General features: G+C 49.8%; 1 protein-coding gene across 4 annotated transcripts in view; it reads right to left on the bottom strand.

Moving 5' to 3' along the window:
• Window positions 1–12,878: 12,878 nt before the first annotated feature.
• The window catches only part of NUP210 (nucleoporin 210), a 124,970-nt gene continuing 116,876 nt past the window's right edge, over window positions 12,879–20,972 (bottom strand). For all 4 annotated transcript variants that reach the window (XM_036348955.1, XM_036348956.1, XM_036348954.1 and 1 more), the window contains 6 exons: window positions 20,118–20,264; window positions 18,277–18,527; window positions 17,178–17,394; window positions 15,676–15,771; window positions 15,512–15,595; window positions 12,879–14,188 (listed from right to left, as the gene is read on the bottom strand). In XM_036348955.1, the coding sequence (XP_036204848.1) occupies window positions 14,088–14,188; window positions 15,512–15,595; window positions 15,676–15,771; window positions 17,178–17,394; window positions 18,277–18,527; window positions 20,118–20,264 (896 nt within the window). In that variant the 3' untranslated portion in view covers window positions 12,879–14,087. The remainder of the gene's footprint in view (window positions 14,189–15,511; window positions 15,596–15,675; window positions 15,772–17,177; window positions 17,395–18,276; window positions 18,528–20,117; window positions 20,265–20,972) is intronic.

The raw sequence follows: 20,972 nt of genomic DNA on the forward strand, positions 1-20,972 counted from the left end.
AGACCAAGGATCCATCCTGAAACCTGGGTATGTGCCCTGACCGGAAATTGAACCCACAACCTCTTGGCATATGGCATGACACTCCAATCAACTGAGCCACACTGGGTTTTTTTATATTTTTTAAACTTGAATTTTACTACCACTATTTCTAAAGTGGAAGGTTTTACCATCAAAAGCTAGATTTTTGGAGTCTCTAGAAAACAAGAATTGTTCCCACTGGGCTTTGTTCCCACCTGGTAGCTGGAACTTGGCAGGTGGGTCATGCTCTCCAGGTCCTTAGTCTCCATCCCCAACCCCTCTCACATGCTGGGGATTTTCAACAGAGAAACTAAACCCACACAGCAAACCTACAGGGAAGGTCCTGTTATAATAACGTTTTGCAGACAGGGCATCTGAGGCTCAGAGAGGTGATATGGAGTACCCAAGGTTAAAATCATCCACGGATAAGTGGCAGAGGCAGGAGTTCTACTAGGTGGCTGGGCCGTGTCAGTCAGCCTCACTGGCTACGCTGTTTGCCCCTGAGGAGAAGGACCCAGAGGAGGGGAGTGCCTGCTGCCCTAGAGCAATTATGCCTAAAGCTGGGTCTTTCAGATTCCATTTTCCTGGTTCTTATAAATTGTATTATTTTTCCTTCAGTAAATACTCCCCAGAGGAAAATGGTGACCTGATAAGCATCCAGTTGTAGGAAATAGTCCTCTGTGATCCAGCTTCAGCATAGTCAACTTTTAATGGAAACAGTTACTAAATTTCCCCAGGGCAAACAGAATGTAGGGAGGAAGGAAGAGGATATAAGAACAAAGAACTGCCCTGGCCAGTTTGGCTCAGTGGATAGAGTGTCGGCCTGTGGACTGAAGGGTCCCGGGTTTGATTCTGGTCAAGGGCATGTACCTTGGTTGTGGGCATATTCCCAGTGGGGGGCATGCAGGAGGCAGCTGATCGATGTTTCTCTCTCATTGATGTTTCTGACTCTCTATCCCTCTCCCTTCCTCTCTGTAAAAAATCAATAAAATATATATATTAAAAAAAGAAGAAGAAGAACAAAGAACTGTATGGAAACCCTCATGACACCCACCTCAAGTAGATGGGGGGAGGGGGGAAGGTAGAGACAACCAGAAAAGGCCTGAACCCATTGTTTTAAATAACCCAATAAGAGACAATATGATTTAGGCGACATATGAGGAAACTGTCAACCCCATAGTACTCAGCCAATGAGGAACTGGAGGAGGGACTCTCCCACCTTAGGGATAAATAGCCTGTGATTGCTACTCCATGTTACCTGTTGAACGGGATGGACACCTGCTCTTACAAGAATATATTAAAAGTCTCGTTTTTTCCATCCTTCTGTCTCTGAGTCCATTTTTTGAATTCGGACAGGTGAGCATTTCTCACACAGTTAAATCCTCCACAGAATTTTATTTGCTAATTACATACAATATAAAACTTAATAAAATAATAGATGGTCACCAAACCCATGGTCTTAGGCTTTGCCAGCTCCTTGAAAATTAATCATATAATAACAGGTGCACAGTGATTTGTTGACACATCTACATGGTCAGTTGGGAACCTTACATGTACAGATAAAAAAAAAAAAAAGGGGGGGGGTTCTCTGGAAACTAACTCACAGGGTGACCTGATCATGAATACTTAACTGGGAAGGTCATGGTGGGTAGTCATGCCTCAGGCATATAACTTCTTTAGTAAAAAGTTTATCTTGACTTAAGCTCTGTCTATTGTTTCTATATATCTCTAGGTCAGTGGTCGGCAAACTCATTAGTCAACAGAGCCAAATATCAACAGTACGACGATTGAAATTTCTTTTGAGAGCCAAATTTTTTAAACTTAAACTATATAGGTAGGTACATTGTTATTAACTTAACTAGGGTACACCTAAGGCTTAGGAAGGGCCACACTCAAGGGGCCAAAGAGCCGCATGTGGCTCTCGAGCCGCAGTTTGCCGACCACGGCTCTAGGTTAATACACCTTTGAAATAAGCCTAACCACCCTCAGGAGAGCACATAATCTTTTTTTTTTACTTCTTTATTGGTTAAAGTATTACAAATGTGTCCTCATCCCCCGATTAACCCCCAACCTTCACCTCCCCCCCACTCATGCTTACATTCCCCTGTTGTCTGGGCCCATTGGTTAGGCTTATCTGCATGCATACAAGTCCTTTGGTTGATCTCTTCCCCTTACCCCCACCCTCCCCTACTTTCCCTCTGGGGATTGACAGTCTGATCATTGTTTCTCTGTCTTTGGATCTGGCCCTGTTCATCAGTCTATGTTGTTCTCTATATTCCACAAATGAGTGATATCATGTGGTATTTATCTTTCTCTGACTGGCTAATTTCACTTAGCATAATGCTCTCCAGTTCCATCCATGTTGTTGCAAATGGCAAGAGTTCCTTCTTTTTTACCACAGCATAGTATTCCATTGTGTAGATGTACCACAGTTTTCTAATCCACTCATCTGCTGATGGGCACTTAGGCTGTTTCCAGATCTTAGCTATGGTGAATTGTGCTGCTATGAACATAGGGGTGTATATATCCTTTCTGATTGGTGTTTCTGGCTTCTTGGGATATATTCCTAGAAGTGGGATCACTGGGTCAAATGGAAGTTCCATTTTTAGTTTTTTGAGGAAACTGCATACTGTTCTCCACAGTGGCTGCACCAATCTGCATTCCCACCAGCAGTGCAGAAGGGTTCCTTTTTCTCCACATCCTCTCCAACACTTGTTGTTTGTTGATTTGTTGATGATAGCCATTCTGGCAGGTGTGAGATGATACCGTATTGTCGTTTTGATTTGCATCTCTTGTATAATTAGTGACTTTGAGCATGTTTTCATATGTCTTTCAGCCTTCTGTATGTCCTCTTTCGAAAAGTGTCTATTTAGGTCCATTGCCCATTTTTAAAATATATTTTATTGATTTTTTACAGAGAGGAAGGGAGAGGGATAGACAGAAACATCGATGAGAGAGAAACATTGATCAGCTGCCTTTTGCACACCCCCCACTGGGGATGTGCCTGCAACCAAGGTACATGCCGTTGACTGGAATCGAACCTGGGACCCTTCAGTCTGCAGGCTGATGCTCTATCCACTGAGCCAAACCGGTTAGGGCAGGAGAGCACATAATCTTATTAATTATCCTGTAATTCAATCTCCATGTAATCTTCCTTATGGCCCCTCCTTCATTTCAAATGTATAAAAGAAACTGCAAAACTGTTATTCTCCTAAGCATTTGAGATCTTCCTTGCATTGTCCTCAGTTTAGTTCAAATAAACTCTTGTAAAAATTTGACAGAAAAAAAATGGTGGCAGAGTAAGGGGATGCTTCACAGACACACTCCCAGAAACAAACTGGAATTACAGCTAAAATACAGAAAAACTTCCTGAATAATCAACAGAAGACTCACAGGAAGAGAACCCTCATACCAGAGGACTGAATGTGGAGACTACATAAAGACTGATAGGAGGGGCAGAGGCATGAAAGGACTGGCCAGGCTCTCACAGACAGCAACTGAATTTCCAGAGAGATAGCTTACCTGTCAGGGGTTGCCACTGAGAACTCTGGGGTCTAATCCCCAAGCTAGGCTGCCCAGCAGAGAGCATTGGAACTGAGAAGGGTACCCACATAATATCTGGCTGTGAATAGCAGCAAGGTGCTGCCTACCAGGGAGCAGCAGCTGGAAATTCAGGCACCCTCTTAAAGGGCTAATGCACAAAACTCCCCATGGAACACCCACCTTGTGCTCCGTCAGAGAGAGGGCAGAGTGGACTGGAGTTGTGTGAGCAGAGGCCAGGATTGGGGATTCAGGGATTAGAGCTCAGAAGGCAGACACCCACGGTTTCTTGTGCTGATCCATTCCCGCACCCAGTGGAGGACATCTTTCCCACACAGACATTTGCCTTGTCTGCGGGGAAGACAGTTGACTCACCCTATTGGAAAACACTTTGCCCTGAGGCCACTTAAGAGACTAAAAATAACAATTACCCTCCAGGCAGAAGCAACTGCCCTAACCTGTTGAAAAAATACTCTCCCCACACCTGAGGACGATTACCTGGGGGTAATACAAGTCAGAATCCCATCAGTCTGCAGGCAGAGGTAGTCTCTAGAGCAGGGGTGGGCAAACTTTTTGACTCGAGGGCCACATTGGGTTCTTAAACTGGACCGGAGGGCCGGAACAAAAGCATGGATGGAGTGTTTGTGTGAACTAATATAAATTCAAAGTAAACATCATTACATAAAAGGGTACGGTCTTTTTTTTTTTTTTTTAGTTTTATTCATTTCAAACGGGCCGGATCTGGCCCGCGGGCCGTAGTTTGCCCACGGCTGCTCTGGAGGATTGAGTCTTTGCCTGATCTAAGTAGTCAGAAACAGTGTTTGACACTGTCCTGCACTAGAGATTGAGAGGTGTAGAGAATTTATCTACCTAATACAGTCATAAATCCAAATAGGCAGCCAAAATGAGGAGACAAAGAAACAACCCCGAAATAAAAAAAATAAGAGAATTCTCCAGAAGAAGAGATAAATGAAGTAGAGATAAGAAATTTATCTGTTTATGTGTTTGCCAGTCTAGGGGATGCTAATTGCTCACTTTTACCTTTTTCTCCCTACCTGATCTCTGGCTGGTCTACTAGTGTAAGACCTTCTGAGCTAGAGATAAGGCAATGCACCTTGGGGCTTCAAAGGGTTATTGCAGGATGATAAGAACAGATGGTTAGTAAATAAAAGTTTGCCCTGCCATATAGGTGGGTCTAAAAGGTTTTTGCTGGTAATCTCTTATTATGGGCCAGGACCCTAATTCAAGTTCTTTCAGGTAATTAAGGAAGGGACAGATTTCTCTTGAGCCTGAAGCTACTAGTAAAATTGCCTTTAGCTCAAAATAATCACATATCGCCCTAACCTGTTTGGCTCAGTGGATAGAGTGTCGGCCTATGGACTGAAGGGTCCCAGGTTCGATTCCGGTCAAGGGCATGTACCTTGGTTGCGGGCACATCCCCAGTTAGTGGGTGTGCAGAAGGCAGCTGATCGATGTTTCTCTCTCATCGATGTTTCCAACTCTCTATCCCTCTCCCTTCCTCTCTGTAAAAAAATCAATAAAATATATTTAAAAAAATAATCACATACCATTAAGGCACATCTTGGGGTGACTTGTTCTGAATTCCCACAAAAGCAAGATGCTGAATGTGACTACAATTATGTAAAAGCATAAGAGGACACACAAAAAAGTATTATTTATTGAATGCTTATTATTAACAACAAAAGTAGCTTTGAATGGATATGATGCAAATTAAAAGTAGTTGACTCTAAGAATGTAGGGGAAGGGATGGAAGGCAGAGGTGAGATGAAACTTAAGTCATATCTTTGTGTATCTGTTTTTGTTTTGTTGTTGTGTATCTGTTTTTTTAAACAACACTACCACCATAGCCTGGAAGTCTGAAAGACCATGCTAACAGGTTCCTACACTGAGTGGAAGTCATGGGGGAGGGTTGTTAAATCTTCCTTTATACTCATATATTACAATTTTTTTCCTTATGAAAAATGATCCATATGACAGTCTAAAGGTGAGCTGCTCTGAGGGGAGTGTTTGCAGGCCCTGCTCCCTGCCCACACAGCCTTCCTCTCCAGGGTGTGCCCCCAGCCACCCATTCCAGGTGGGCAGAGGCAAGAATGGGTGTGGACAGCAAACCCTGTCACCAGTCTGCATGCATTCTGATCTTGGTTCTGCCACTTGCCAATTGTGTAATGCCTGAAGGGTGGCTTGCCCTTGTGTACCTCAGTTTCCCAATCTGTAAATAGCTGTACCAGTTGTAGGGCTGAGGTGTGGACGAAGCAAACTAGAGACTGGAAAGTGCTCAGCACAGGCTACTAGAGGAGTGCAGTAAATGTCAGCTGCCTTGATTGCCCCTGCTGCTCCCAGGCTTCTTCTGACCGTCCACACTGGCCTCAGGGAACCACGGCTGGCTGCAGGAGGTGGTGACTACTCTTCTGAGCTGCCCTTGCTTGGCCCTAATCCAGGTGGCTTCAGAGCCTCCAGGTTTGGGGGAGGCTGGGTCAGCCTTCTCTACCCCAGGGGCATTTGGGATGAAATGAACTTGAGAGTTTCAGCTGCACCTGTCTCCCCAGTCCCTGCTCTTCTCCTCACTGGCCCAAGGCTCAGGGTGTTCCAGAAAACTAGAGCCCCATGGTGGAGGAAAACCTACTATCATTTGTTCCTTCATGGGGACCTATTCTGGTATTCATTCAACAACATCCTTCTTTGTGTGGTCTCCACCATGAGAGAGGCAATGGAGGGTGAGGCTGGTAGGGGATGGTTTTAGTTTGGGTACAGGATATACTAGTAATTCGATGGAGCAAAGAGTCTTTCAGAACCACATTTCCATCAACCCTCACAGCAGCCTCAAGTGTGCAGCTGACTGCCCCTTCCCAGGAAAAAGGAAGTTGGAGCTCAGGGACGGGAAGGCCCTGCATCAGACAGCACTCCTGTGCCCTTCGTCCTCCTCAGAGGCTCCTGCCTGAAGGCTGGCTTGGCCTCTGAGTGCCAGTGCCCTTCCTGCCTCTGCTACGGCCACCCAGGAATCCCTGTCCCCGCAGATGGACTGAAAGAGCAGGTGTGGCAGGGCCCAGGAGAGAGTAGGCTGAAGGGCTCAACTGTGTCAGTCAGACTCCACCCCAGAGTGACAAGTGATGGAAATCGTGCCTTCAACGAGTTCAGACAGAAAGGAATCCATACAACACGTCACCTACTAAATAATAACACTGCCAGACAGCCATCTCCCAAGTCAGTGTTTCTTCACACCCATCATTTATTCCCGCGGGCATGGGTCTGTAGTCAGTTGATCTGGGATGGGCAGGGATTGTTTCAGGTCCTTTTAGGTGTCTTTCCTCCTCCTTGGGCCAACAGCCACCTGGGCTTTTTTATTATTGTCAGTGGCAGAAGCGCAGGAAGGGGAGTAGAAACTTGAGAGGCCTCTTTAAGCATAGGCTCTGAACTGACACGATGTGACTTCCACCCACATCCTGTTGGCTGAAGCAAGTGACATGACCACAACTTTCATGGCGGGTGAGGAGAGGGATATACTCAGCCTCTAGTGGGAGGCACTGAAGAGTCACATGGAAGAGGATGTGCATGCAGGGAGGGTGAGGGCTGGGTAAGTAACGGACCTGCTTCCCTCTGGGAGCCAGTCTGGGTGGGAGGGCAGGAAAGATGTTATGAGGGAACTACTATGGCCCAGAGAGATAAAATTATTTGCATTTCCCACTAGACCCTCGCCACCCATCTGGGATGCCCCAGGCTCTGGGCTCTCTCCTAGCTGATATATCAGACTTCAAGATATAACATTTCCAGAATGTCACCCACACTTACACACACACACACACACACACACACACACACACACACGAAAGATAGGCACAAAGAGTTAATTTTTGGACAAATTTTGGAATTCTGGAGGAAAAAAATCCATATGCAATACTATATTTTTAGCACTAAATGGTGCCAAACGCATGTTTGGGCACTCTTTAGAGTGCAAGTTGCTTAGCTAGTTTGGGAACAAAAAGCAGAATCATGCTGTGCATCACCTGGTTCTGCAGATGCACTTCTGGGGAGGTCTGACTACTTCTGGCAGCAGGTACATCTGCCATCCCCAAATGTGCTTGAAAATGATGGTCGCTTCTGGGGAGAAGAAAGCCCAGACCTCTCACCTGTGTATCTGGTCCTCCAGCTCTGTCAGGCTCACAGCATTCAAGGTAGGTAAAGGGAAGACATATCATCATCAGAGAGAAACCAACTGGGCAAATGCCAGGACTGAGGCAGGATGCTAAGAAGCTAGGAAAATCTTTGGCCAGCAGAATGGGGAAACTGAGACAGGTCGCTGAACAAACTGGCCCAGCAATTTATAGCAGAGACAGGTCACCTCTCTAGGGATAGCATCTAGGCCCCAGTTGTATTTCTGCTCCAGTCCCAGAAAAGCAGCAAAACCAGGTGGGTGATGCCAGGACCAGCTGCAATGACTAATGACCCCTGCCCTGTTGCTGACCAATCAGTGGTAACCATGACCCTGAAAGGGCACACCTGGACAGCTAATTATTATTTTATTGAAATTCTCCCCTAAGTTCCCAACCTTTAAAACCCTCAAAACAAAGGACCCAGCAAGCACTCTCTCTCCTGGGAGCATGCCTTTGTCTTTCCCCCCCCATTCCCATCCCCCCACAGGCATGCACCTCCTAAATTCTAAGGGACCCCAAAGCTTGCAACCAGGGCAGCAATGGTGAGTGGCAGCTCCTCCCAGACTAACCCTCTGAACCTGTCTTTGACTTTCTCGTGAGCTCTAGCAGCCCCGCCTCAGCTCATTTCTTTCACTATGACTTTTATTTTTCAGTGAGCCAAAGCAGCCCAGCCCAGGCCCTCTCCTGTTGCCTCTTCTACCCTAAGCCCTTTCTTGTTTCACTGTCCCCAGCTTTAATAAAGATACTCTCATAGTCACCTGGACTTGTGAAATCTTTCCTGCACAAAGTCAAGAAACCACACACTACCAGCTGACCCTAGGCAGGCCTTTTGATTTTTGGTGAAAGAGGTTGAAGGAGTCAATATCTTGACATCCACTCAACCCCGAAGGATTACCACACATGGACATAATCATCCCATTGCCCGCACCAGCCACGAGATAGAAATGGCCATGAGAACCAACCTCAACTATGATATGTTGGGAGCTGTCTGCTAAGGAGCCTTCTAGCAAAGAAGTCTTCAGTCGTTGGATGGGGACAGGGAGAGCGTGACTTTCTGCTCTTCTTATGAATGCCGCCATGTCTAGATGTGATGTGATTCCTGGCTCCTGGCAGCCAGTTGTGTCACCGAGGGGGCTTGTCTGAGGGCATTGCTGACAATTATTGAGTGCTGTGTGCTCAGTATGAAATTTTTAAAGATTTTTCTTACCTTAGTTCAGTCATCAATTCAAATGGAGACTGAAGCCAGGAAATAAACGGAAGGCTGAGGCTCAGAAGGGCAACAATAGAAAAATTAGAAAAGATCACCAAAAGCAAAGATGTGTCATTAGAGACCAAGGCTTAAATCACCTACACCCTCATATTCCCAATTACTATATACAGATGTGAAAATTGGATAGTGAAGAAGGCTGATAGGAAAAAATGGATTCATGTGAAATATGGTGTTGGAGAGAGCTCCATGGGATACCCTGAACCATCAGAAAGATGAACAAGTGAGCCTACAGCAAATTAAGCCTGAAGCATTGCTGGAAGTAAAAATGACAAAACTGAAGCTGCTTCAGGCACATTACGAGAAGGCAGGTTCTTTGGAAAAGACAATAATGCTGGGAAAAGCAGAAGGCAGCAGGAACAGAGGAATCCCAAGCATGAGCTGGTTGGGCTCCAGGAAAGAAGCCAGTGGTGCGAGTCTGCAGGGGTTGAGCAGGGCTGCTGAGAACAGGACACTGTGGACATCACTCATTCATGGGGTCACCAGGAGTCAAAACTGACTCAAGGGCACATAACATAACTGTGCACCAGGCAGACTCTGTGCTGAATATATGACATCAGTTGAATGCTTTCTAGATCTTTCTGTGCCTTGGGTCCTGGAAACAATAGAATTGGGCTTATGCCCACCCTCAAGGAGACCCCAGCTGGGGAGGGAAGTGGGGTCAGGTGATTGGCAGCACAGCATGGGGAATAACAGCAGAGGTCCAGGGGGCTGGAGGAGCATCCTCCCTCCCTGCTCACCTGTCTCTTCATCTCATCATTATATGACACTCTTTCTCCTCACGGGCCCTGTGCCAGCTTTCCCCCACAGTGACAGCAGCACATGTGGACGCAGCACCTCCCATCTGTTAGTTCATTTTGTCCTCACAGAATCCTCATGAAAAAAGTTTCCTCCTCTTTCCAGTCAGGGAAACCAGGACCAGGGCAATGACAGTGGCTACAGGGGCTATTTTATTTTTTTAAAATATGTTTTGTTGATTTCTAGAGAGAAAGGAAGGGAGAGGGATAGTGAGATAGATGTATCGATGAGAGAGAGGAACATCATTGACCGGCTGCCTCCTGCACACCCCCTACTGGGGATCGAGCCCGCAACCCAGGCATGTGCCATGACCAGGAATTGAACCAGCAATCTCTTGGTTCCTGGGTTGACACTCAACCACTGAGCACACCAGCCAGGCTTTTTAGATTCTGCATTTAGCTTGAGCAGGCCAGCATGAGCAGGCCATAACAAAGTCTTAACTTATTCTAAAGTTATCACTTGTGCCCCAGTTGTTACAGAGGATATATGAAATCTTATGCTAATCAACAAAATAATATTGTTGAATAAATAACATAATTAACAATGTTTCTCTCCAAATCAGGGAACAGGCTGTATGCTTTAAAACAAAGGCCCAGTTTGTCACGCCTGCCATAAATTGCTAACAAGCTTTTGAGCATATTACAGGAACTAGCTTTGGAGAAGCCGGCTGACTCTGCAACCAGACGTTCTGGCTCTGGGAGACCTGCTGATTCTCAACCATAAAAACTGGACCTCCGCTTGATCTATTTATTGCAAGATAATCATCAGAATGGACTGTGCTGACTTACATGTAAAGAACGTTCAACTCCTCCTCCTCGATTTATTTATTCTGCTTTTCCTCTCCTTCCTAATAAGAACCCTTGCCTGCACTGAGATGTTAAGATGGGCTTTGCAACGAGAGTCCCCCTTCTTCTCAGGCGCTCAGCACTTTAATAAACCACTTTCTTTCTCAAGAGCGCCTGTCTCAGGAGTTTGGCTTTCATTGGGGCAGGCAGCCAAACCTTGTTCAGTTACACAATCATTTATGCACCCAGTCATCTCCCTTTCCCAGGGATCTCAGTGCAACGGCTGGCCTCCTCCCTGCTCCACAGAGCCTTCCATATGGTGCTGAGGCCTCTCCCTCACTATCTCCCTCTCCTGCCTTCCCTTCTGAGAGTCAGATCAGCCACTTCCTCCCGGAGAGGACACCCCCCCTCACCCATCCACTGCCCAAATGAAAGGCCTCACACATGGTACCTTGTTTATTTTTACAGTAACTTTGTAGGCACTGCTGCACCCATTTCACAGAGGAGGAAAACAAATCCCACTGTGGGTAAGAGACCAGAACAGGACTGCACAGGAGGGAAAGGTGGATCCAAGAACTGACCCTAGCTCTGTCTGATCTCAAAGCCAGCTGAGTGAGAGGTGGGGAGGATGAATTGGGGGTGGGGAGGATGGATTTGGCCAGGAGGGCAGTTTCCACCTGAGTACAAAGAGCAGAGGTGAGGAAAGCAGAGCCTATTTGGGAAATGGTACTTTATGGGGTGTGTACAGAGAAGCTGAGACAGTTAGGCCTGAAGGGGCCACACCCAGGAAGGGCTGTGGTGAGTTTAAGGGAGGTGCAACAATCAGATCTGCCAGCAGCACGGCAGGGGATAAGAGGGTAGTAAAAATGAGGAGAGGCTGGGGCAGGGAGGCCAGTGGGGAGGCCATGACCTCATCCATCAGGAATGTCCCTGGACTGAGAAGAGAGCCATGGGAAGCCAGAAAGATGAGGAGACAAGGATTCATGGGAACTTGGAGACTGGCTGGATGCAGCAAACGAGTCAAGGAGGACCTGAGGAGGGGACCTCAGTAGTGCAGGAGCAAGTGCGTCCATGGTGATGAAAGGAGAGCTCTGGTCAGGAGGTGACTGGATATGTGGGTGTAGCCTACAGGAGTAGGGCCCCTAGCACAGAGGGCTGGGCCATCTGGGCTTGCATTTAGGTGCTGCCATTGAATGAGAGGAATTAGGTTAGGCTGTTAATGAAGGCCCACTTGATCATGGAGCCAATGAGTGTCAAGGGAGGCAGTCCTGGGTTGGGATACAGGCTTCATGGTTACAATGGCCCAGCGACTCTACTGTCCTTGCTACATGGAAACCCCACCAGGTCTGCTCAGTCAGGGGAAGGGATGCCGAGATGAGAGTGTACCACCTTCCTTTGGGAGACCATTTTGTGAGCTGCACGGGACACTGCTGCTCATTCTCTTCCCAAAACATAGTGGCATGGTGGTTTCTGTGCATGCTGGCTGCTCTTTGTCCTACTTAGTCAGTTTTGGATCCTAAGGAAGGAGAGGAAGTGACGTTGGGGACATCTGGTCTCCACCAGAGGAACCTTGGGGTGGCTTGTGATCTTGGGCAGCTATCTCATTTCTCTCAGAATCTGTTCCCATGCCTGTGACCTGCCCCTCAGGGCTCTCGGACGTCTGTGTGAGTGCTCTGTGATGGCAGATGGGGGCTCTAGGGGCATGAGTTGGGGTTGGTGGGGAAGGGCCGGCAGAGGACTAACCCTGAGGGACATGAGCAATCCAACAGGCAGAGAGTGAGGGTGTGGGGAGGTAAAGTGGGGCAGCAGATGAGGAGTTGCCCACAAGGCAGGGAGTTAACAGGGAAGTGTCCAGACTAGAGGTCAGTGAGAGGACTGGCTGAGTAGAGGTGCTGGTGACCCTGGGAAGATCAGCCTTATAGGAGAGTGGGGTAGAAGCCAGAGTGGCAGGGAGAAAGGAATAGTTGGCAGAGGGAAAGATGCTGGGAGAGAAGGCTGAGCTGGCAATCGGTAACATGCAGATGTGTGGGCAGGGCTGCCATGAGGTCCTACAAGGAAGACACCTATGGGGGTCCTGGACTGGCAGCTGTGGGAAGACACCATGGCCGCCAGCCCTGGCTGCTGGCTGCCCTCAGAGGTGGAAGGGAGGCTTTGGTGGCCAGAGGAGGGAGATGTAGCGCAGGAGGCTCAAGGGCAGCAAAACAGAGCTTCTTCCCAAACCCACGTAACCAGAAGCAGTCACCAGGGCCTGGGCCACTTCCAGGCAGGACTCATGTAATCCCGGCAATGATCACACGCCTCTTAAGAAATTATACTGAGCTTTATTAAATAAACCAAGTAGAAATAAACCTGTTTACATCCAAGTTGTCAGTTTGAGCTCAAGTAATATGCAAGGCACAATTCTTCCTGTCTCCAGCTTTACAAAATCACAGAACAACCCCAAAGGACCGAAGTGGATTCACACTGCATCTCAGAGTCAAACCAGACCCCACACACAGTGCCCACGTGAGACTGGCCCTGGGGTGTGTCTCTAGGTCCACCTGGTGCAGGGCAGAGGGAGTGAGGAATGGGAAAGAGGGAGGACTTTCCCCATTGTCTTCTCCCAGCCCCTCACTGGTCCGGCTGGGCTACACCTGCTGGGGAGCTGCCTGGAGACCTGCTGGTAGGACAGAGGCTCGGATCTGCTGAGGTGTGACTGTAGCGGCTCAGATCTGCTGAGGTGTGACTGTCATACAAAAGGAGGGACAAATAACACTGGGTCTTTGTGCGTGGGAATATGGAGGCTTCTCCAAAAGAACACAAAGATTCCTGACTCCAAGGACATTTCTTCACAATGATTCCAAGGTTCCTGTGCTGACAGAGAGCTTGGACGTCCCCAGGGGGCGAGGCTGAATCCAGATGCTTCCACGGGTCAGGAAACAAAGAAACACGAAGGCCAGCAGTCTATTCACAGTGGCCCAAGAGCAGCCTGGCTGGTACTCCCTGCTGTGTCTCAGCACTTCAGTGAGGCTGAGCGGGCTCAGGGTCCCACTTGCTGCGGTCCTGAGGCTTCTTGTGCAGTAAACGGGGCAGGCATGGGCACCTGTCATTCACTTCCCTCATTTCCTAGCAGGAGCTGGATCAGGGGAAAAGCAATTTCCACAGGGGAAAAAGCCCCCAAATAAAAAAGTAATTAAAAAGTCCTTTCCCTGAGACCACTGCAGTAGCATCATCTATAGACAACTTCTAAACAGTCTGGCTGCTCAAAGTCTGAGAAGGGAGTGATTGTAGAGACTAGGAAAATGAAAGCACTGTTCAGAAACCCTAGACAACCAGGCATAAAGGGATGAGTCAGAAAGTCTTCGCCTTTGCAAGACTGAAGTAAAACAAACTCCAATATATCAGCAGCAGCCAATGAGCACAGTCTAAACTAAAAATCAGAACAGAGGAGCAGTGGGACTGGGCTGGGGCTGGGCAGCCATCAGGGGCTTGCTCCACGCTGGCGCTGCAGAACGGCCCCTGGCTCGATGACTAGTGGGAGGTGTAGGCAGGGCTCCACAGCCCTGAGGGAGGGCTAGCTCGGCGACCAGGAGGCAGTGCAACAGAAGACATCGGGGATGAAGCAGCAAAATCTGGATGAAGAGAGAGACATGTGAGCAAGAGCACAGGGAGAGGGACGCTCCTTAGATTTCTCTGAACAAAGGTCACCAGGCACCTCCTAAATGTGCCCCCAGGCACCTCTGGGCCGCAGAATGAATCCACTGGGGGCTTGCTGAGCTGGCCCTTGGAGGGAAAGAGAGCAGCTGGATGTGCAGAGAGGCCTAGAGTGTGACTCCTGACCTCCCGGACTGCCAGCAGAGTGTAAGAATGGCAGAGAAGCATCTGGCCCACGGTACATGCAGGGAGGGGCTGTCCGACTGTGCAGAGAAAGGTGCATGAACAGACTCCAAGGTGAGCAGAAGGTCAGAGTGTCAGGGAGACAATGCAATGGCCCGGGGGTGGCTCCAGCACCCTGAGAGAGTGAGTGGGGAGGTGTGGTTAGAAAGGGCATGGCGGGGCGGGGCATGGGGGAGGTATGGGTAGAAAGGGCACCCAGGGAGAGTGAGTGGGGAGAGGTGGTTAGAAAGGGTGAGTGCCTCTGTGTGCCTCTGGTTAGCCTACCCGAGTTACAAAGCTAGTGAGCTGTTGACCATCCCATGCCTTTCACAGGTATTAGTTCACAGACCTAGGAGGAGCCTCCTAGGAGACTGTGACTCTGGAGTCCAGCATGTATGTGGGAACCAGCTATCCTGGAAATGCATCTATATACAAAACGGTGTCCTGACAAAAACTTCACGGAGCCCTTGAACCTAGACATAGTCGGTAGACCCAGTTCCAGGATTTCCTGTGTGGGGGAGAGAACCCTTAAATGGAATCAGGAGACAAGGGCTGCCGTGCACAGCTGTGCAGAGTGGGCACTGCACAGTTTCAGGGACACCACTTACAGAGAGAGGTGCTCCCTGGAGTTGTGCAGAGTTGCCAGGGCCTCAGTGCCACCAGAGACAATGGGATTGTTAAGGGGAATGGGCCTTGGCATTGTTGCCCTCCTGGGAAATCCCTCATCAGGACTACCCAGAATCCTTGTCTCTGAGTTGGCCAGCCCAGCCCCAGCTTAAAGTCCACTGCAGTGTCCAGCAGACAGGAGCCAGGCCTAGTGTGCACACCTGCAGAGACAGCGCTCCCTGCCACCGGCCCCTCCACCCTGCCTAGCTCTGTCTGCGAAAGCTCTCCTGGCCCAGGACCCAGGATCAGTGTTGGAGCCCACGGTTCTCTCCCATGAGCTCCCAGATCTGCCTTCCTTTGTGCCCAGCACCACACCTGCTGAGACAAGGGGTCTAGGGACTCAACTGCCACTTCTCCCCAGGACTCCTCTTCAGCCCAGTTCTGACTGCCTGGGCTTTCAGGGGACTACTCACAGTGGGAGCTGTGCTGAGGGCTGGCTCGGTGGGACAGGGCTGGTGGGGCGGTGAGCTCCTGGGGGGCATAGACCGTGTGGTAAGCTGCAAGACAGAATACATGGCTGGTTAGAGCAGGATGGGCATGGGGGCGCAATCCAAGGGACACACGTGGCCTGCCTCACCTATGATCATGACCGCGGTCCCAGCCAACAGGGCAAAAAGTGTGAAGAGCATGACTTGGTAGGAATCCAGGAAGTGCTGGAAGAGGCCGGCTCCATCTGTGGGCAGTGAAGAGACAGCTTAGCACACTAACCTGGAACCCCTGAGGGTCCGTGTGCATGGCCAGAGGATGAGGGCCTGCTTGAGGCCAGAAGCAGTGTCTGGTCCGTGGGCTGTCTCCCTGTGCTGTCCCCTTCTACTTGGGCTGCCTGACCCGCCCTGTTCCTCCAGACAGTCTGCTTCCTTGAAACGTCCTCCACATGGAAAGTCCCCACACTGCTCAGCAGGAAAGCTGAGGGTACAACAGGCCTGTCTAGGAGAGTTAGGGGGGCATGGGCTGCCCAGGATCAGCCATGCTGCCCCAAAAGGCAGGGCAGTGCTGAAAATGCCAAGAAGTGAGTTAGCACCACAGCAGTGGAGGGAGGTCAGGCGCAAAGGTCCTTTACAGGGACCCCACTGCTCTCAGAGCTGAGGCTTCTGACCCAAAGCCTGCACGTGGCCCCAGGGTCTCTGACTATATCGCCTACCCCCGGCCACTCATCCTTCCAGACTTAGCTGAAGCAGCCCTTTGACCTGCAGCTCCTCCCAGCAGAGGGGAAACTGCCCCTGTGTGCTGCCCCATCCGCAGCCACATCTCTAGAAACATTCCCTTGTTTCTGTAGTTGGGATCCATGCCTCTCTACTGGGGTTGGGAGAGGGAGGGGGGAGCGCTTTTCAGGCATCTGCCAGCATGGGCTCTGGAACACAACAGGTGCAGACTTAACAAATATGTTCACTAATGAGCACCCTAACTGTATATGCCTGTTCTAAGTGCTGTCCTCACATACTTAACTTCCAGTGGAGGAGACGGGCAGCAATCACTACACTCAATGGCGCCAGCTACTGTGAGGGCTGGCAGCTGGCAGCAGTGCTGAGGAAGCATGAGGTGTTTGGAGGGTTGATGTTCAGATTCTAGGAGAAGGTGCCATTGGAGGAAAGCTTTAAAGAAGGTGGGGGTTTTGGCCAAGGGGAAAACACATCCTACAGTGAAGAAACAGCAAATGCCAAGGGGTCTAGTTGGGAGCTGCACATGTTCCAAAAACAGGACGGAGGCCAGTCTGGCTGGAGCAGGGTACACAAAGGGAAATGAGTCATAAATGAGGCAAAAGGGTAGGCCATGTGAGGCCCTTGGGGACCTTGGAGGGACTTGGGCTTTATCTCCCAAGGAGATGGGAGTCATGGCAGAATGTTGAGTGTAGGAAGGGTGCAATCCAATCACATTTTAACGGGCTCCCTCTGGCCGCCGTGTGGAGAATGGACTGTGGGAAGCACAGTGTGCATGACCGCCTGAATGGACGACTTTGTGGGACATTCTATATTTTTATTCCTCCAGTTCCCCCTCTTTCAGGTTTCTACTAACACCCAGGGCAACTCCAGTCCATCTCTCCACACCCAGGTCCGTCCCAGCTGTTGTCCCATGACTCACAGGGGCCAGGCCCTCGGCGATCCATCACAAAGGCTACGGTCACTGGGATGGTGACAGCTTGGCTCATCATAGGACTGGAGAAGGTCAGAGTAGTAGACAGAGGTCCCTGGCTGCCAGCCGCAGGGTCTGAGATGCCAACTGTGTATGTAACAGAGCTGGGCAGCCCCACAGACTTCTCCTTCTCGAAGACCAGCACTGCTGGGGATCCCGATTTCACCTGGGAGAGACGTCAGGGTGGGCGGGAAGCACCTCACTGCTCCTGTAAAGCTGGAGGTGGGGACCCTGCCCAGCTCCCGCAGGCTGGGCACTCCTGAGAGCACACCACCTGCCAAGCTAGGGAAGAGCACACTGTAGACACTCGAGCTGTTTGTAAGGAAAGGACAGGTCCTCATCACTGAATTCCAGTCAAGTTCTCGTTTAGACATGCTAAACTGACACGAACACCCACCAACTTTCAAGGGAAGTAGTCTGGAGCTCAAATAATGGTGGATTCCCAGGAGCCCAATCCCAGGGCTCAGCAGACCCACCATGAACAATGCACTCAGCCCTGCCTCTCTCGACTCAGCCATGTTGGCTGCCCTGAGATGAGAAGGAGCAGGCAGAGAAGCCAACACCCTCACACATCCCCCTGCCTCCTCCCACCTGCTGAACTCTAGGACCTTTACCCACCATTCAGCAGTCGAGGAAATTGAGGCCCAGAGATAGAGACTTGTCCCCAGTTGTATGTGAGTCAGTGACAGGTTATGAATTAGGACATTTATTCCTTCCAAGGTCAGCAGCCTTCGGGCACTGAACCCATTCATTCAATATATTAACTGTTCACCGAGCACCGTCTCTGTGTTAGGGGCCCTGTGCCAAGTGCCGCTCTCGCACACTTAACTTCTCATTGGGGAAGACCAGCAGGAATCATAATAATCAATACAATTATATAGGCTAATAGAGACCAACAGTGCTATGGGGGAAAAAAAGGTAGGAATATTAAACATTTTTTTATTTTTTATTTTAAAAAGAGGTGATGTAGGATTTCCATGTACCACCTCGCCCTCTCTGCCTCCTGGTCCATCCTCATGCCCTAGGCTTGTGTGTTGATGCCACTTACCTCCAGGTTCTCCAGAATCTCCATGGTACCAAAGACCTTGACCTCGGAGCTGGTGTAGTGGTTGCTCAAAAGGATTTCAGCCTGGTCGGTGTACAGTCCTGGGCTGAAGGGCACCTCAACCCCAACCTGTTCTCCGGAGAAGTGGATGCCCCGGAGGGAGGCTGTGACCAGCAGTGCTGTCTTCTTCATGCTCAGGTGCTTCAGCTGCTTGTCTGTCAGTCTGTGCATCATGACCGAGCACAAGTACCGACCTGTGGAGACAAGGGTGTTCCACTTTGTCCCTTTTCCCACCCATGCTCTAATGCTATTCCTTTTCCCTGCTTTTTTAACTGGAGAATTCCTACTCATACTTCAGAGCCCAGGTGAGGTGTCACCTCCTCCAAGGGTCTCCTAGAAAGTCCTTCGTCACTGTCTCCAGCCCATTAAACACCTTTTTAATGCCCACCACTCTCCCACACTGTCTCAGAATTCTCTACTCCCCAGATCCCCATTGGATTGATGCTCTCTGGGCAGGAACACCTGGTACAGCTCTGCAGCTGGGCCCAGCCAGCCTGGCTCAGACAAGGGTGACAGAAGGGTGAACAGCAGACTGCATCACCCAGCGCTGGGCTGCAGGTCAAGCTGACTCAGGGTGCAGCTTAGGGCCCCAGGTGCAGAAAGAAGTTCTGAAAAGGCATTAGTTAGGATTATTTGGTATCACCTGTCCTCCAGGCCTGACCCAGATAGATAATGAGCTGAACAGACATTGTTGAGCAATGCCTTGGAAAGCATCCTAAACCTCAAACCTGAACCTGGGTTAGGGTCCCTTCAATGTCCATGCCAGTCAAGTGCCCCTAGAGGAGCCCTACCATGCCTATGCCAGCCAAGCACCCCTAGACAAGTCAGTTTTGTGGTGGCCCTATTTCTTCTGGTCAAGTGGCAATAACATCACTCTCCTTAGGGCTGTGTCTTTGAGTAGTCAGGGACTGGGACTGCTGGGTGCCTACTCTGTGCTAAGCCCTGAGCTTAGCACACGCATGTACTCTCATGATGTATGTCCTGTTCTCAGACAGTGGCTTGGGTGCTGAAGATGCTTTGGTGCTGCGGCCAGAGGGATAGAGCTGCAGAGTGAGCGCAAGAAGAGGAAGCCCCTACCCTAGGCCACTGGGAGCTGCAAACTGGGCTCATGGCCTGCTAACTTCTCCTGAGTAAGACTGGTCATCATCAGTCATCATCATAACACTGGTAGCTACCACAGAGGACTCAGGATATTTGTTGCATGTAGCAGGAATTATCCCCTGAACCCTCACAGCATCCCAGGTGGGTACCCCTTTCCTGAAACCTAGGAGATGATGCTTGACGTGTCTTGGCCAGCACACCTCAGGCAGGCAGCCACTCCTGTCTATGATGCCGGTCTTCAGTTCCACAGCTCTAGTTATGGCACATTGCATGGCCCTCGACTATTCAATAAGGTCCTTCCATCGCTCTCTGGCTTGCTCCTCTCAGAGCCCTGACCTGCAGGTAGAGCAAGGTGCCACCCTCCCCGTTTTATGGAGGGATGCAGTCTCAGCACTTACAGGCTCTGAGCTGGGAAGAGCAAACAGTGATCTAGCTCAGGGTTTCCAACTTTGACCATGTCCGTCTGCTGGGTAGGTGGTTGCTGAAAATGGCCATGACCCATCACAGAAACACCTACCTCGCCTGCAGGACACAATGAACCACAGAGCCGGAGTGACAGCATCAATCCTTAACTGGGCCCCTGAAAGACTGCCCCTCTGGACAGACAGCCATTGTGAGTCAACTGCACTGACGGCAAACCCTCTGTGCAAGTTAATTTCCACTTTCAATCCCTGGAGACTTACCTAGGGCAGCATCGAATGCTGGTTCTGCAGTGAATACATCACAGGCCGGTACATTGAGGATGTCTTGCTTGAACTGGACCTGGCAGCTGATGAGGGATTCCGGACTCAGCTTCTTGATGACCTCCACCTGGGCCACGGAACACTCACCTAGAGATGGGGAGAGGTTAAGAAGGGCTGGGCTGGGCCAGGCTGCCGACCACCACATCTGGCCCATCAAGGCTTCTACACCTGCCTGAAGAGCCCCAAGATGAGGGAGCAGGAACAGACAGGCACATGGAGGCTGGCCGGGCCACAAAATGGCAACTGCACCCCAAATGCCTTCCATGAGGAACCCCTAGGGTTCTCCAAAGGTGACAGAACAAGGGTGACAGAATGGTGAACAGCAGACTGCATCACCCAACGCTGGGTTGCAGGTCAAGCTGACTCAGGGTGCAGCTTAGGGCCCCAGGTGCAGTAAAAAGTTCTGTAAAGGCCCTAGCTAGTTTGGCTCAGTGGATAGAGCATCAGCCTGCAGACGGAAGGGTCCCAGGTTCGATTCCGGTCAAGGGCATGTACCTTGGTTGCAGACACATTCCCAGTGGGGAATGTGCAGGAGGCAGCTGATCAATGTTTCTCTCTCATCGATGTTTCTAACTCTATCTCTCTCCCTTCCTCTCTGTAAAAAATCAATAAAATATATTTTTAAAAAAAGTTCTGTAAAGGCATTATTTAGGATTATTAGGTGTCATGGTTTATAAAAGCAAAGGACAAGTTTTACAGAGGATGGGGATCATTCTGAATCTCAGGCAATTTCATATCAGAATTTCAGCATTTGTTCTAGAGCTTGGGTCTAGGGCAGGGGTGGGCAAACTTTTT

Source organism: Myotis myotis, unplaced genomic scaffold (assembly GCF_014108235.1).
Source record: "Myotis myotis isolate mMyoMyo1 unplaced genomic scaffold, mMyoMyo1.p scaffold_m19_p_2, whole genome shotgun sequence".
NCBI lineage: Eukaryota > Metazoa > Chordata > Mammalia > Chiroptera > Vespertilionidae > Myotis > Myotis myotis.